General features: G+C 37.7%; 2 protein-coding genes across 3 annotated transcripts; both read right to left on the reverse strand.

Moving 5' to 3' along the window:
- Position 1: 1 nt before the first annotated feature.
- plvapb (plasmalemma vesicle associated protein b) lies at positions 2-6270 on the reverse strand. 2 transcript variants are annotated; one of them, XM_008406549.2, is made up of 10 exons: positions 6165-6270; positions 5828-6057; positions 4924-5076; positions 4441-4501; positions 3924-4155; positions 3617-3836; positions 2651-2800; positions 2026-2121; positions 1753-1846; positions 2-1380 (listed from the first exon to the last, which is right to left on the reverse strand). In XM_008406549.2, the coding sequence occupies exons 2-9, from the start codon at positions 6029-6031 to the stop codon at positions 1793-1795; spliced, it is 1170 nt and encodes a 389-aa protein (XP_008404771.2). In that variant the 5' UTR covers positions 6032-6057; positions 6165-6270; the 3' UTR covers positions 2-1380; positions 1753-1792. The 2 variants fall into 2 exon arrangements, with proteins under 2 accessions (XP_008404771.2, XP_008404772.1); XM_008406550.2 differs by having other exon boundaries at positions 5828-6267.
- A 3364-nt stretch (positions 6271-9634) lies between these two features.
- Positions 9635-14465, reverse strand: babam1 (BRISC and BRCA1 A complex member 1). Its single transcript, XM_008406548.1, has 9 exons — positions 14335-14465; positions 12695-13148; positions 11799-11857; positions 11595-11715; positions 10778-10856; positions 10680-10704; positions 10449-10578; positions 10280-10366; positions 9635-9874 (listed from the first exon to the last, which is right to left on the reverse strand). The coding sequence occupies exons 2-9, from the start codon at positions 13139-13141 to the stop codon at positions 9674-9676; spliced, it is 1149 nt and encodes a 382-aa protein (XP_008404770.1). The 5' UTR covers positions 13142-13148; positions 14335-14465; the 3' UTR covers positions 9635-9673.
- Positions 14466-14478: the final 13 nt, after the last annotated feature.

Raw genomic sequence — 14478 nt, forward strand, 5'->3', positions numbered from 1 at the left:
GTTTAAGAAGAATAAATGTATAATTTTAATCACCAGCATGAATAATCTGTACAATATTTACACAAGCTTTGAGGAGAATTCAACCTGATCCTGAACTTGAGGAGTAAATTTTCCTTTTACAATGTTTCTATTTTTTCCCTTTTTGATGTGTACCAAAATGGACCTCTAATAATCGTAAAAAAAAAAAAAAAAAAAAAAAGACCTGCATCTATTTCCAGCAACAGAAACCTTTGTGCTGTTGACTTCTGGAAGGAAAAGGAAGCTGTAAAGCTAAAGAACGGTTCCTATAATAGTTACTAAAACTATAAAATAAGCCATAAAACAGACAGCAGATAGATTTGACCTATTTTTAAGCTCGCCATAAAAACAAAAATAGAAATAGAGCAGCTAACTCCAGACGTGATGATGTGTTTTCGTGCAAACTGCTCATGAATTACGAGGAAACATGAATGTTGCTATTTTAGCTTGTAGAAGACAAAACAGCGGCTCTATGTGTCCTCGTCTCGAGTCTTTGTTGCATTTTTACGACCACTGAGACAATAAGAGGGCAAACCTGCTTCGGAGTGAGTCAGAGTTCATTTTTAGTTTGTGAGCGACACACAAGAAAAATATTTACACCTGTATCCCTCTGGGGGTTTTTTACATTATGTTAACAAACTGGACCAGAACCTGGCTGAAGTCCTGTCTTTATAAATGCAATCACACTTACTGATGATCAATCAATCAATTACTTTTATGTAAAATGGAGTAACCCAGCAGCAAGTATTAGCTAACACTTGTTGGAACTGTGAATCTGCTAAGCTATAAAAACTATTTCTCATTGCAACGCTCCTGAAAATGATTATAGATGGAGAAATGTTGTTGTTGAAGGCGGAGAGTCAGAAAGAGCAGAAGCTTCTTAAAGAGGCAGAGGCCCAATTTCAACATGTTGAATTGTGAAGTCCAATTTTTTGAAGATATTTTGACATGTAAACCCTTTTTGAAACGACTGAAGATTGATTGATTTTGCTATAAAATGAAAAGAGTTCTGCCCCTTTAAATAGCAATAGCTTGGTGCTAACTTCATTCTTACATCTCATGGAAGAACATTTCTACTTTCTTTGGTTCAACCAGGAAATTGTTGCACTTTTATCTACATTTAAGGTTAGACTAAAATAATTTAACATCTGATCGTGTTTAGTATGTTCTGCAAAGTACTGAAAATGTAGGAAGGTGTATTTTTGTCATGCCAATGATATTTACAGGTTTTGTCAAATTCCTTAACAATAGTAACATAAACATGTCAGTTGAAAGTTCACAGTCGAAGTTGCTGTGGGTTTTCTGTTCTTTGGAAATCGATGCTACAGGTAATAGATGGATTCACGACTCATATCAACCAACCTGAAAGATATAAACAAAAAAAAACATTTATTAACACATGTTCAATACACATGCAAGAGCAGAAGAAATATAGACTAGACAGTCAAGTCTTTTAATTTACAATATTATTGGCTAAACTCCAGTTTTACTCTAAACGATGAGCAGCAACTGTTTGTTGCTGCTGAAAAATGGGATTACTTGCATTATTGATGCAGTAAAATAAGTTTAAGTATGAGCACAAACTCCTGCTTGTTAGAGGATTAATGAAGCAAAATGACGAGCAAAATGACGTCAATTTTATCTCTCCCTGTCAAGCAAAATGAAAACATGGAAAAGATTGAATGAAGGTTTGATGTGAAGGTTAATCAGGAAGGTTTCAGGGCAGGAGCTCACCTCTTCAGGTCTGCGTCACGTCAGACATGTTGGTAGCAGCCTACCTGCCCTGCTGAGGCATAGTCTGCAGGAAAGCAGCGTTTGGTGGGCCAGCCTGTGAAAAGATTAAATGATTTAATTATTGTTTAACCACAGATCGAGCATTTACTGCCTCACAGCGAAGTTTTACTCAGAAATGCTTTTGCCTTACCAAAATTCTTAAATCTGGACGCTCCACATATAATATGTGAATCAATTGCTTATGTTTCTAGAGATTGTTCCTCTGTATCCTACCTTGCTGGGCAGCATTTGATGCAGCGCCTGAATCTCTGTGTCTTTCTGGGCCAGTTGTTGCTCCTGCTGGAGTTTCTCTTTCAGTAATGTCGTTAACTAAAACAAAAGATGCACCAATTTAAAACAAAAAATGCATTTTTAATTCATTCATTAAAGCTGCAGTATGTAACTTTTATAAAACATGTTTTTTATCTATTTGTTAAAGTTATCATTACATCGTGACAGGATAGTGTCAATCACCCTTGTGTACGCGCCGCTCACAGCCTCTCCCCCTTGCTCTCTGCTCAGCTTCTCCCCATCAGCTCAGACCAGTTAGCATGACCACCGACGACAGCAGATAAACGTTTTTTCTGTGACATTTGTTTCTCCACCTTTAGCACATTTAGCAGCGCACACACAAGAATGATTGACAGAGCTAAGTCCCTCCTCCTGGCTCTGATTGGTTGTTTTTGACCAAGTGCAGTGCATTTCTTCATACGACTATAGTAGAAGATTATCTGGGAAAATATGTCTCCTACTAGTTTTAACAGTCATGTAAAAATCATATTTTTGTAAAAGTTACTGCAGCTTTAAACTTTGTCACTGAAGAAAACGGCTTTTCTCAGAGCTTTGCTCCAGGACCCACCTGTTGATCATGAAACTTTTGCTTCTCGTCTAAATCCGTGGTAGCTTTAGCGACTGCCGCCTTGTGTTTGTCTTCACACTGCTGCAGTTTGGAGGTCAGATCCGAGTTTTGCACCTCTAGTTGACTGGAGCGCCATTGAATCTCAGTCATCTGCAGGATAAAGTCATAATTTCTCTTTAAAAGACAAAAAGTTTAATGAATATTTCATTTCCTTCCTTAGTTTATCTAGGTCGGGGGCACACGGGTTGGTTTAACTGAACTCTGAAAGGAAAAGCTAAAGTTTTTCAGGTGAAGAAACTAAAATAAATCATGTAAAGGCGAAGCTTTCTGCTTGTCCTTTGGAGCTTTTTAAAGATTAACAGCGACGTGTTGTTGCTTAAGATAAGTTTAGTCTTTTGTCCTGCTGCATCAGCAGGGCGGACAGCTTCACCTCGGTGTTGACCTCGGGTTTGCCTCACAGGACATCTGTCTCTTTAGCTGGATTTATCAGGAATGATGCCGTGAGTAAACTTCCTCCCTGGAGAAATGGGTTTCCTGCTCAGCTTGTTTTTTCCAGGGGATTTTAGGAAGAAACGTGTTGAGGGAAAGTTTCAGGGTTGATTTGACCGAGGTTATTACCTGTGAGGTTTAATGCTGTGCAGATAATATGATTCCCTATGGTATTAACTTATTATTTGGTAAAATTGTTTATTATAATTCTTCTTTTTGGTGTTATGATGTGATTTTTTTGTCTTTATTTAGATTTTTAAACGATCTAAAGTTGCAAATGCTACATGAAACCATGAGGCAACCAAACTTGATGCAAAACTCATTCTGCTTTACTAAACTACAGAAAAAACTTCACTTTCACCAAAACCAGGAGAAATTGTCACATTGCTGCAGCATTGGATGTTTTTAAGGCTGAAATGATGTTGATTTTTTCAATCTCTTTATGCTTTTGGGGTAAAGCAGTCTGCATTCACGCACCGTCTCGCCCACGTGGTCCAGATACGGCTGCAACTTGTTCTCCACTTCCCTGGACAGGTTGGTGCAGTTGCTTTTTATCGTCTCCAGCTGTTCTCTCTGGCTCTTGCAGGTGAGGTGGAACGTCAGCGAGTGAGGGAACAGGTTGTCGATCTTATTCAAAAACGTGGTGGTCACAGTCTGGACCCCACTCAGAGCCTGAACAAAGTCTTCTTTGCACTTCCTGATTTGAAAGAAAAGCCGCCATTAGATTGTTCTTTACATTTTAAATCAAATGCACCATCTGGACAGACAGACAGAAGGACGGCACCTTTTGTAGGCGGTGAGCTTCTCCTCCAGGAGATCCTTATCTCTGCGCAGCTTCCTGGCCTCCGTGAGATGGACGTCTCGATCTCTGAAGCCGTTGTCTCGATCTCTGATGGCGTTGTCTCGATCTCTGAAGGCGTTGTCCCTCTCGGACAACAGATTGTGAACCACCTGATTGGCGTTTGATTTAACAAGTGCTGTCTCATTTTGGACGCGTTCCTGACACTTTGCAATATCTGCAGGATTCAGATGGAAGGTTTGTGTCACAAGAAAATCAAATCTAACAACCAGAATTCGGTTTTGCACAATTTCTACATGCTTTAGTCAGTCTAGTAGACATAAGTTATATTTGCAGGACAATCACTTGCAATGAATCCATATTACATTCTTATTCAGTCCTGGAAAACTTGAAAAGTTAAACCCATACAAGCATCTTGGGACTGCTTATGAACTCTGAATGCTTCAGTCACAGCTGAAGTTGTTGGTTACTCTGAGAGATGTTTATGCAGTGTTGGACTTACGGATATATGTAGGTGGTGGAAGACAGGGAGGACAGCGCATGGGAAACTGAGGGCTGAATCTCTGCTTTTCAAGGTTTGCCCATTTAAAAAAACCCAAAAAAGACATAAAAGAAGGTGAATTAGATAATGAATAGGTTTTCATTTCTATTATTACAAAGATGACCAATAGAGAAGCAGCAAAAATGTACAGAAGAGCGTTTCGGCCGCCACTGAAATTAGAAAAAGAAAATAATTCTGACTGATTTTTAACTTTTTTCTAAGATTTCTGACTTTCATCTTCTGAGATCAAGTCAGAAATTTGAGGGAAAATGCCAGAATTAATTTTCTGAGTGACTCTAATCCTTTTCCACAGAAGTACCATTAAAAAACAGAAATGAACGTGAGGATGGGAATGATGAGATGATCTTGACAAAATGCATCAGAGCAGTTCTGCAACTTGACAGAGAAAAATGCAGCTTCCTCTTGTTTATTCTCTGTACTTACAGTGTTGGATCTGAATTTTGTGAGGTTCGCCATCTCTTTCTGCAGAGCCGCTTTCTCAGCCAAACTAGCAGCAAGCTTTGCTCCAAGCTCGACTTTCTGCTTTGTCAGGTTCATGTTGTCTGCGCTCAGCTTGTTAAATTCCAGCTCCAGCTTCTGCACAATACATGATGAAGAATCAGCGATAGTTCAATGCAGAGTTGGATATTCATTTACTCACATTTACTTGAGAAACTTTATGGAAAAATTAACTTTTAGGAGTATTTTCATTAAGCTGTAGGGTGTTTTAATGTTTTCTGAACAATGATCATTCATTGTTAAGTAAAGATTAAATTTAAAAAATAATAAAATATGTACTTTTTACTTTTACTTGAGTAGATTTTTATGAAGTATTGTAAAATTTCTGGATACTCTTCTCCACTGTAAATAACTTCACTGAATGAAGAACCAAAAAATTCACCAGACAGACACAAACAGGCAGCTTTTGTTAAAGTTTTATGTTGAAATAAATTGTAATCGACAATATTTTTTCCTTATTTTGTAATCATATGTATAATTACATATGAAATACCAAAGTTTCCAAAAAAAGTTATATTTTGTCTGTCTGATAAATTGATGTTTTGATCAGTTACTTATTACTTGAGTAGCCTTTTACCAAATACTTTTTCACTCTTAGTTGAGTGATTTCTTTTTACTTTTACTTGAGTAAAATGTGTTGAAGTAGTGCTACTCTTACTTGAGTAAAATTTTTGGGTACTTTGCTGTCGCCTTGTTCAATGTTTGTGTTTTCTTTAACTGAAAAAATGTGGCATAGTCCTTTAAAATTATGCATTCGTAGAATTTTTTTCATCAGACAATCTGATAAAAGTTACTTTATGAGTATGCAGTCGTCAAGGAAATCACTAACCTTGACCCTCTCCTCCTCTGCAGACTTTTCTGGCTGTCCGTAGATGAGCAGGAGCACCAGGCTGACGATGATGAGCGACTGGATGAGGGATGAAAAGAAGAAAACGATCCTCATGTAGTAGCCGCAGCTCTTCCCTTTGTTTCTGTACAGCGGCTGCCGGGCCTCTGGGCCGAGCTTGACCCGGGAGCAGCTGGAGCTGTACATGGCAGCTGGTGGTGAAATGGCTGCAGCTGGTTTTTGTGATAATATTAACAGAAATTATTCGATGTCAAAGAAAATTTTTTTTTTTTAATTCTTCAGACTTGATCTTCTCTGCAAAGAAAAAGCAGACGTTTACCAAGTAGAAGTTGAGTTTTTTTTGTTTTTTTTTTAATCCTTGGTTTTGCTGTTTGTCGTTGAAGATGCTGAAATGATGAGGTGGTGAACAGGGAGCCTAATGAGTGTGAAGGGATCAGGTTTATAAAGGGTTCGTCCTGCACGCCCCCTCCTCTCCACTTCCTGAATGACCAGCAAAAACTTTCCATGCAACTGAAGACAATATATTGTCACAGAAACTTGAATAATAATGACAAAAATCTCCACAGGTTTTATGACGGGATGGTTTACTGTATATTTTCCCCCACAGCTGTTTGACATCAACTAAATATGAGTGAAATCCAGATTTTTAAGACAGTATATATGATTAATATCTAGCTAAAAATCTGTAGAAACATAATATTTTCTACCATTACTTTTATTTGAGTAAAAATATGTAAAACGAGTCCTACTCTTCCTTCAGTACTGTCTACCCTCCTTTGGTTCAATGTTCATATTTTTTCTGACGCCATATTTATTAAAAATGTGACTTTTAAAATCATGTATTTTCAGGATTTTTTTCACTTTTTACCAGCAGATAATTGGACAAAAGCTTTTTTATCAGCATGCAGTCATGAACTGTTTGACTGCAGTTTGGTTTTATTGTGAACAGAGTACCTTCACCTCTGACCTTTCACCCCATTTAGCTGTCCTCTGAGAGGTCAATATTCAGTGTTTGCTTAATTACTGCTCAGATGGTGTTGTTGTCTCAGCAAATGGCCTTTTTTGAGTCCATATACTCCAATTAACAATCAATTACTAGAACAGATGACGAATTGTTTAAATAATCGATTCATCATCATTAATCATTTCCGCTCTAAAGCATGCTGTGTATGTAAATTATGTACAGTAGATTATCTAACTGGAATAAAATTGTATTTGGAGAACAGAGTAGAGCAAGTTTTTGACAAATAATGTGGAGATATTTAGTAAACTTCCAATTGTGTGAGTCCAGAAAGCAGGAAGCATTACCAATCCGTGCCACTTTTAAATATAGCAGGAGCAGAATTCCTCATCCTATTCCCTGGTGAAGGACGAACAATGTGCAACATGTTAAGAACTAAAGCAGAAAAAGCCAAACAAATACAGAAAAAATTTCCACCACATCCTGTCCTGAGCCTGCGCGGAAAGGAGTCATGGCAGAGGAGGACCGAGAGAACTGAAACAATAGGTAGCTGTCACTCTTCAGAGCTGAGGGAATAACAGTCTCCCTCTGGGCGCTCTCCATTCCACCCAAGCCGTTATCAGAGCCGATGACGTGAGGCACACAACGGGCTGCTGGGAATACTGTGACGGGCCAAAGGTTCTCCGAGCACCAGGTTACGTTTTCCTGCTTGCCCACGTATGTCTGACAGCCTTCCTTCAAATGGAAAAGACTCATTTATGAAGATGGAGCGGCAGCGCAGGATGATGACCTCTGAACAAAGGCAGGAAGTCAAACAGTTGGAGACTGACACCTTTTGAGACAACCGGCCAATCGGACAGGAAGATATATCTCAAGCACTGAAGAATTGTTCAGGCAATAGATGTATAAGTGACACATTTTCACTATCTGATGCAGAGGTGTTCAAAACTGAGTCAAAAGTGCTTGTGGCCCAAGAAAATGATGGAAACATAAAATAAAATCTAGCGTATTTGTTAAAACTATCACTATGTTGTGACAGTATGAGACAAATAATCTGCAAATTATCTGTCCATGAAAATCCCTGAAAAAGTCATTTCTGTATTTAGTTTTTAGATTGAAACTTTAAAACTGGTTATCTAAATATAATAACCAGTTTCTATTAAAACTGGTTATTATAAAGCCAGTTATAATAACCGGTTTTATAATAACCGGTTATTATAAAAATTGATATTGCAATTTTTGCAATATCAAAAATTGCTTTGCATTTTCTAGATAATTCAGATTTTTGTGTTTTATAACAAGCTAAAATAAAATATGGAAATTCAAACAACTTTTCCAGATTTCTTGACAACATAGGAATCCACCAAGATATGTGTTCAGGATGTCATTTGTTGGATTTAGAAGATATGAACTAAATTCTGTTCAGACAGCAGAACACGCTGGGACTTTCTGTCTGAGCTGCAGGTATTTCACTGCTGCCATCTGCTGGCCAAACCAGCTAAACAATTTAAAATATCAATATGATTTAATATGCCTTTTCAATATAACCAATAAAGTTTATACGTGCAGGGTTTTTTGTGAGTAAAGCTACATTTCAGGTAAAGCCATCAATGTGTTTGTGTAGCCTTCCTACACGGTACATTGTGTGACGTACAACAGCGATGAAGTGAACAAAACCGGCCATATTCTGAACTGCAAATCAGGGATGTCAAACTTCATTTTGGGCCTTGTCAAGAAAATACATTTTCTCAAAGTGCCTTTTGATAAAATCTATTAGCAAACTGTTAAAACATTAATAGCCGTCTCCCTATTTGATAAGTACTTCTTAAAATTAAAGTTTTGAACATGTTTTCACATCCAGGATTTTGTGATTTTAGATATTTTTAAAAATCTAATTCTCAGATTTGTGAGGCTAATTTAGGAATATTGGATAGAAATTTGCTCTTATTTGTGCTGATGGCATTTTTTACTCGGCATATCGATCACGGACTACAACTTAAGTAAAGCTGAGGCAGAAGTGTAGTAGGAGTAAGAAATACTGCCACCTGCAGGCGGGAGGTAGTCACTTAAACCCAATGTTTTTGAAAGTCTAAATTCACTATTATACAGATAAAAACAACTTTAATCTGATGAAGGTTCTATTTATGAGTCCTGCTGGAGTGTAGAGGGCCAGATAAAAAGCTCTGGCAGTATTTAGCCCCCAGAAAACATTCCAGCATGGAAACAAAGGAGCAGCTAAGGAAGGAAAACATTTAGATAAAGCTAATCTCTGGCGTTGAATCAGAAAGTCTTGAGGAAAAAAGATAACCCAAACCTGCTGACAAGCTAAAAGAAACATTTTCTAATAATTTATAACTCACATTTTTCTGGGTGATCAAATCCTGACATAAAAATTAATCTGCAACTTTTATTTAATGTGTGTTTTATGGTTCTTTGTTGACATGCCGTCTCTCAAAATTAAAATACACCGTCAGAATGTTGTTTTGCTTGTAAATAATCAAACTTTCAAATTCATTACATTCAGAAGCAAAAAGGCAAATATGAAAGTGATCTTTGCAAAACCCGAAGCTTTAACTACTGCAACTTCCACTCTTTATTAGGTTATTTTTTATTTATTTGAACTCTCATCATCTACTCCCTCATTACCAGGACAGTTCAAGTGATTTTCACCACGTAACAGAACAGTTTGTTTACAATCAGTGACTTCTTGAAACCCTCATTTCCCAGATATTCTCACAACGTTTGTTCAAAACCAAAGAAAAACATAACAGTGACATTGTGCCTTCAGATAAAAAATAAAAAGTTCTGTTGAATCTGCAGCATGTGTCGATTTCACAGATAAGCGTTGCCGTTTTATTTTGTCCGTTTTACACTGTAGCCTCCGTGTCCGGGGTGTCGTCCCCCTCCAGCAGGCTGTAGGACGCGTGGCTCTGGAACGGCCTCTGCAGAGGGTGAGCCAGCAGTTTGGCCATGCAGTTGTGCAGCTCGATGGCGGGTCCACTCAGGGAAACCTCGAAGCGATAACACATGCCTTTGCAGTCCAGGGTACAGAACGAAGTGTAGGTCTCCTGGGAAACCAAAGAAACACTTTAAAAGATGGTCAAAGAACTACTGATCGACTTGACTTTTAAGAGATCTCACAAATACAAAGGAATGAAAGAAGTAGAGTAGACCTGATAATATATTTGTCTCAGTTTATTAAAGTTTGAATAAACATTAAGTCTGAGTCCCTCTCCCACTGCAAAACGTTAAAACTTAGCAAGTATTTTTGGTTTAGTTTTTAGTCCAAACAGTTTTCACATCTGGACGACAATGAAGGAACAATTTATTCTGGGATTTTATTTACTGTCCATCCATCCTGCAAGTTTTGTATGTAAAATCTGACCTCATTGATTTCACAGTAAACTTTAGACATACATTTAGAAAATAAGAAAATGTAATATTTTCTTTAAAAAGCTAAAGGAAACACTCACCCTCCAGCTGGTCTCATCTCCTTGTTCCTCCATCCCGTTGTGCAAATAAACAACATCAAAGAAGAAATATGGAGATTGCAGCATTTTCTGAAGCAGGAATAAAAAACTTGATCACCACAAGATAAAGCAGACAGACGCTTTGACTACACCACAGAGAGCAGTGACTCACACTGAGAGCTTCTGAAGGGTTGAACTGCATGGGCCCAGCGTGGCGGCTGTAGATGAGGACAGTCCGCACCACGTAGGGAGGCGGGATGGTCTGAACGTTCTCCATCGACGGCAGCTCAATCTTCTGACGGCTGCAACAGGCACAAGATTTTAAAACACAAACTTATTTAAGTTTTTATTTTTGCAATTAAAGCAAATCTGAGGAATTTTTAAAAACATAAACGTAGCTTACATGACGTTAAGGAGATCTTCCAGGTCTAAATGTAGAGGTTAAGGGTAATCTGATTTTACTATTAAAGCTATTTTGGTGAATGTTTGATGGAAGGATACTGAAGGACTCGCACACGTTGGTCTCCAGGTCATACAGGCAGCTGCACAGCTCTCTGGGATCAGACGTGAAGCCAGACAGCTGGACCAAAAACAAACAAAACAAAACAATAATGAAGGGAAATGTTCATAAAGAAAATAAAAACACAAAAAACAAAAATATATGAGCTGAAATTGTTTTTGCTTTGCAGTGTTTCGAAGAGGAAGAAAAAATAAACTAGGACAAAAATGAATATTTCCAGACCTGGAGATTGTCTATATTCCTTCCTTCCTTCCCTTCTTCCTTACCGGCTCATTCTTTCCTTACTTCCAACTCTTCTGCCCTTCCTTCCTTCTGTCCTTCTTTCCTTTTCTTCCTTCCTTTCTCCTATCCACACTTCCTTTCTTACTTCTATCACTGCTTCCACTACATACTCTCTTTCCTTCTAACTCTGATTCCATCCTTCCTTCTGTATCGCTCCTATTCTTTCTTCCTTCTATCTCTCTTTCTATCCTTCCTCTTTTATATTTCATTCCATCCTTTCTTACTTATACATCTCCTTTCTTTCTTTCATCTTTCCTTCCATTCTTCCTTCTTTATATTTTTACTTCCATCCTTCTCTCCCTCCTCCCATCCTTCCTTCTGTCCTTCTTTCCCAATTTGTGTTAACAACAGAACTATACAAGTAGTAAAAATGATTGGATTTCTGAATTTAAATACTAGATCATATTTATAAGTTCAGGTTTTGGTTTTGCTGTGTAACTAGAGATAAAAATGAAAACGTTAAACCAAGATGAGTCAAACGTCCAGCAGGAGTTTCTGAACGTCTCGTGTACCGACCCACAGAGCATCATCGTTGATGACAACCAGAGCAAACTCGTGTCGTTTGTCGATCTTGTGTTTTGTTCTCACAAACATCTCGATCATCTTCTGGGATATGTTCAAGGCGTTTGTTTTAGATCTAAACAGAGAGACAATGAAATGACGCAACGTTACGCTCTAAAGCCATGAAACAGTGAAACAGTCCACCGTGTTTTTACACACCCGTTAAAAGACTCCAGCTTTGGTAAGGACATTTCTTCAGAAAGATCTAGACAGATTATCTGTACAGAGGGAAACAATGCAGGAAAGACAGAAAACATTAAAATGAAGTCATGTATAAATCTACATCACAGCAAAAAGAAAGTGCACCCTCTTTTAATTCTCTCTGGACATAATAAAATTAGCTACTTTCATTATCTTGTAATTTACTTTAAATAAAACATCAAAGATTCAGATGGAAGTTTTATCTGTATATTTTATGCTACTACTGTGATAACGATAAAAATGATAAAAAATGATTTATTACGAGTTTTTTTTGTTAACTGTATGGCAGAAATGGCACAGTAATCATAGTGCCACAAAAACAAATACTTCTCTTCCCATTTTAGGGGGCCACTTACTTAAAGAAATATGATTTATATCACTAAACTGCACATATTAACTGCATTTGATCATATTTTCAAATTTTCTGATATTTATTCATGTTCTTGTGGAACAAACAGTGGAGAAAATAGTAAAAAAAATAACGTCAGTTATGTTTTTCGTTTGTTTAACATTATTAATGGAAATTTATTGAGGCAACAATAAATCAAAATGAAAAATTTGACAATAAAAGAGCAATATGATAAATGCACACCCATAGAAGGAAGACCTCAAATTTGCCCCAAGAATAAAAATGCCATGTCCAGAAAAGTTCATGCTCAACTCAACAAACAGTGTTAACAAACACTAAACCTTTCTACTTTTGTAGATAGATTTAAATAACTTAGGAAATTATTTAATAAAGCCAGGTAAACACTACAGATTTTTTTTTAGTAGACACAGAACCTTGAGGATTTACTTTCTTGATCACTTTAACTTGCTGAATAAGAGAGTATTTCTGTTTGCGGTGGACTTACCACTTTCTCTGGACAGTTGACTCTGGGAACTCTCAGCTGGTATTCTGCTGGTTGAGGAATGGACGTACTCAGGACGGGCTGCTGGTGAGGGGCCTTCGGTCGTTCTTTGGCCGTCACAGCTGCAGTGGACAGCTGGGCTGTGGTGCCGGCTGCTGTTCCAGAGCCAGCTGCCATGGAAACGGTCACAGGGGGAACCACGGCCTGAGATGTAGAGGCCGAAACCGTTGTGGTGACGGAGCTTGGAGGGCTGTCAGTGGTCGAGGCTTCGCCTTCGCCCTCCACACGGTTGCCCACTGCAGGCTGAGGAATGGTCGGGTTCCCGTTGCCTCCGAGGCTGCCGGTGCTGCTGCGACGGTCCTCGGCACCTTCGGGGTTGGAGCGCGTCCGGGGTCGCAGCTCCACTGGACGTTCCTCTCCATCAGCTGGGCCTGGCTCTGGAGTCTCCATGGAAACACTGGATGCAAAGAAAGTGGAGGTGATGAGTTCGGACGGCTGTAGATGGAGCATTCAAAAATGAATGAAGAACCAACTAATAAACTGCTTACATCAATACAAGGATTTAAGAATGAATTAAAATAAAATCATCGTTGATGACAACCAGAGCAAACTCGTGTCGTTTGTCGATCTTGTGTTTTGTTCTCACAAACATCTCGATCATCTTCTGGGATATGTTCAGAAGATGAAACATGCTCTAAACTTCTATTTTGAGCATGTTTATTTCACCAATTAAATTCCACAAGTGAAACTCATATATTACACAGATTCAGTAAACAAGGCTTGATTTATTTGAAGCATTTAGTTGTTTTAGTTTTGATGGTTATCACAATACAGTTAATTTAAATCCACAATTGAAAACTCAATTAATGTGACATATTTCTATTCAAAATTCTTTTTCAAAATTGGGATAATGAAATATCTAAATCGTCATAGATTGGTCTGAAGTTTTAGTTGCTGCAACCGGAGGTGAGTAGTATTACATTACATTATATTTATTTGAGTAACTTTAAAAACGACGCTTCTATACTTTTTCATTTCTATTTGAGTAATATTATTTTGAAGTAATGCTATTCTGACTTGAGTACAGGTTTTGGCTACTTTATCCACTTCTACGCCATAATCCTGATAAGCTAATGTTCAGATGTATCACTCTGGGTGAAATCAATCTGTATGATACACGAGTTCCAATTTCTGAGATGAAATACACAAATAAATAAACTTTACAATGATATTTGAAGTTATTTAGACATACAAAATATTTAAAATTGGATGAATCCCAGACTTATATCTCATATTTTCCTTTTTAATCAAACATCTCTACCTTTCAGATGCACCTTATTTATCCTAAAGCTTAAATTATGGCTTATTTTACCAAATCACAGCACAATTTCTGCAGTTGCAGAAATAGATTGAACAACCAAATCGGCAATTATTTTTTTCTCTAAGTGAACATGTAACTAGCTTTATCTTTACATTTTCACAGCGATCTTAGGAGTTGACAAACACTGAAAAGGTACGTTGTACAGAATGAATCTTGATAACATGAAAACAAGTTTAGCTGTTAGCATTAAGTTAGCTTCTATAAAATAAACAAGCAGCTCAGTATATAAGCGCCACATATAAAATGGAAAAACACTACTTACGTTATTCAGAAATAAGGAGCGTCGTTGTTTTATGTGCAACAAACTGTCATATATAGTGCTAAAGAAAATAAGATGAGCTAACGTTTGTTTTGAACCGGTAACTTCCTTTTCGGAAACGACACAGCCGGAACTTCCGGTTCTCAC

This window comes from Poecilia reticulata, linkage group LG4 (genome assembly GCF_000633615.1).
Source record: "Poecilia reticulata strain Guanapo linkage group LG4, Guppy_female_1.0+MT, whole genome shotgun sequence".
Lineage (NCBI taxonomy): Eukaryota > Metazoa > Chordata > Actinopteri > Cyprinodontiformes > Poeciliidae > Poecilia > Poecilia reticulata.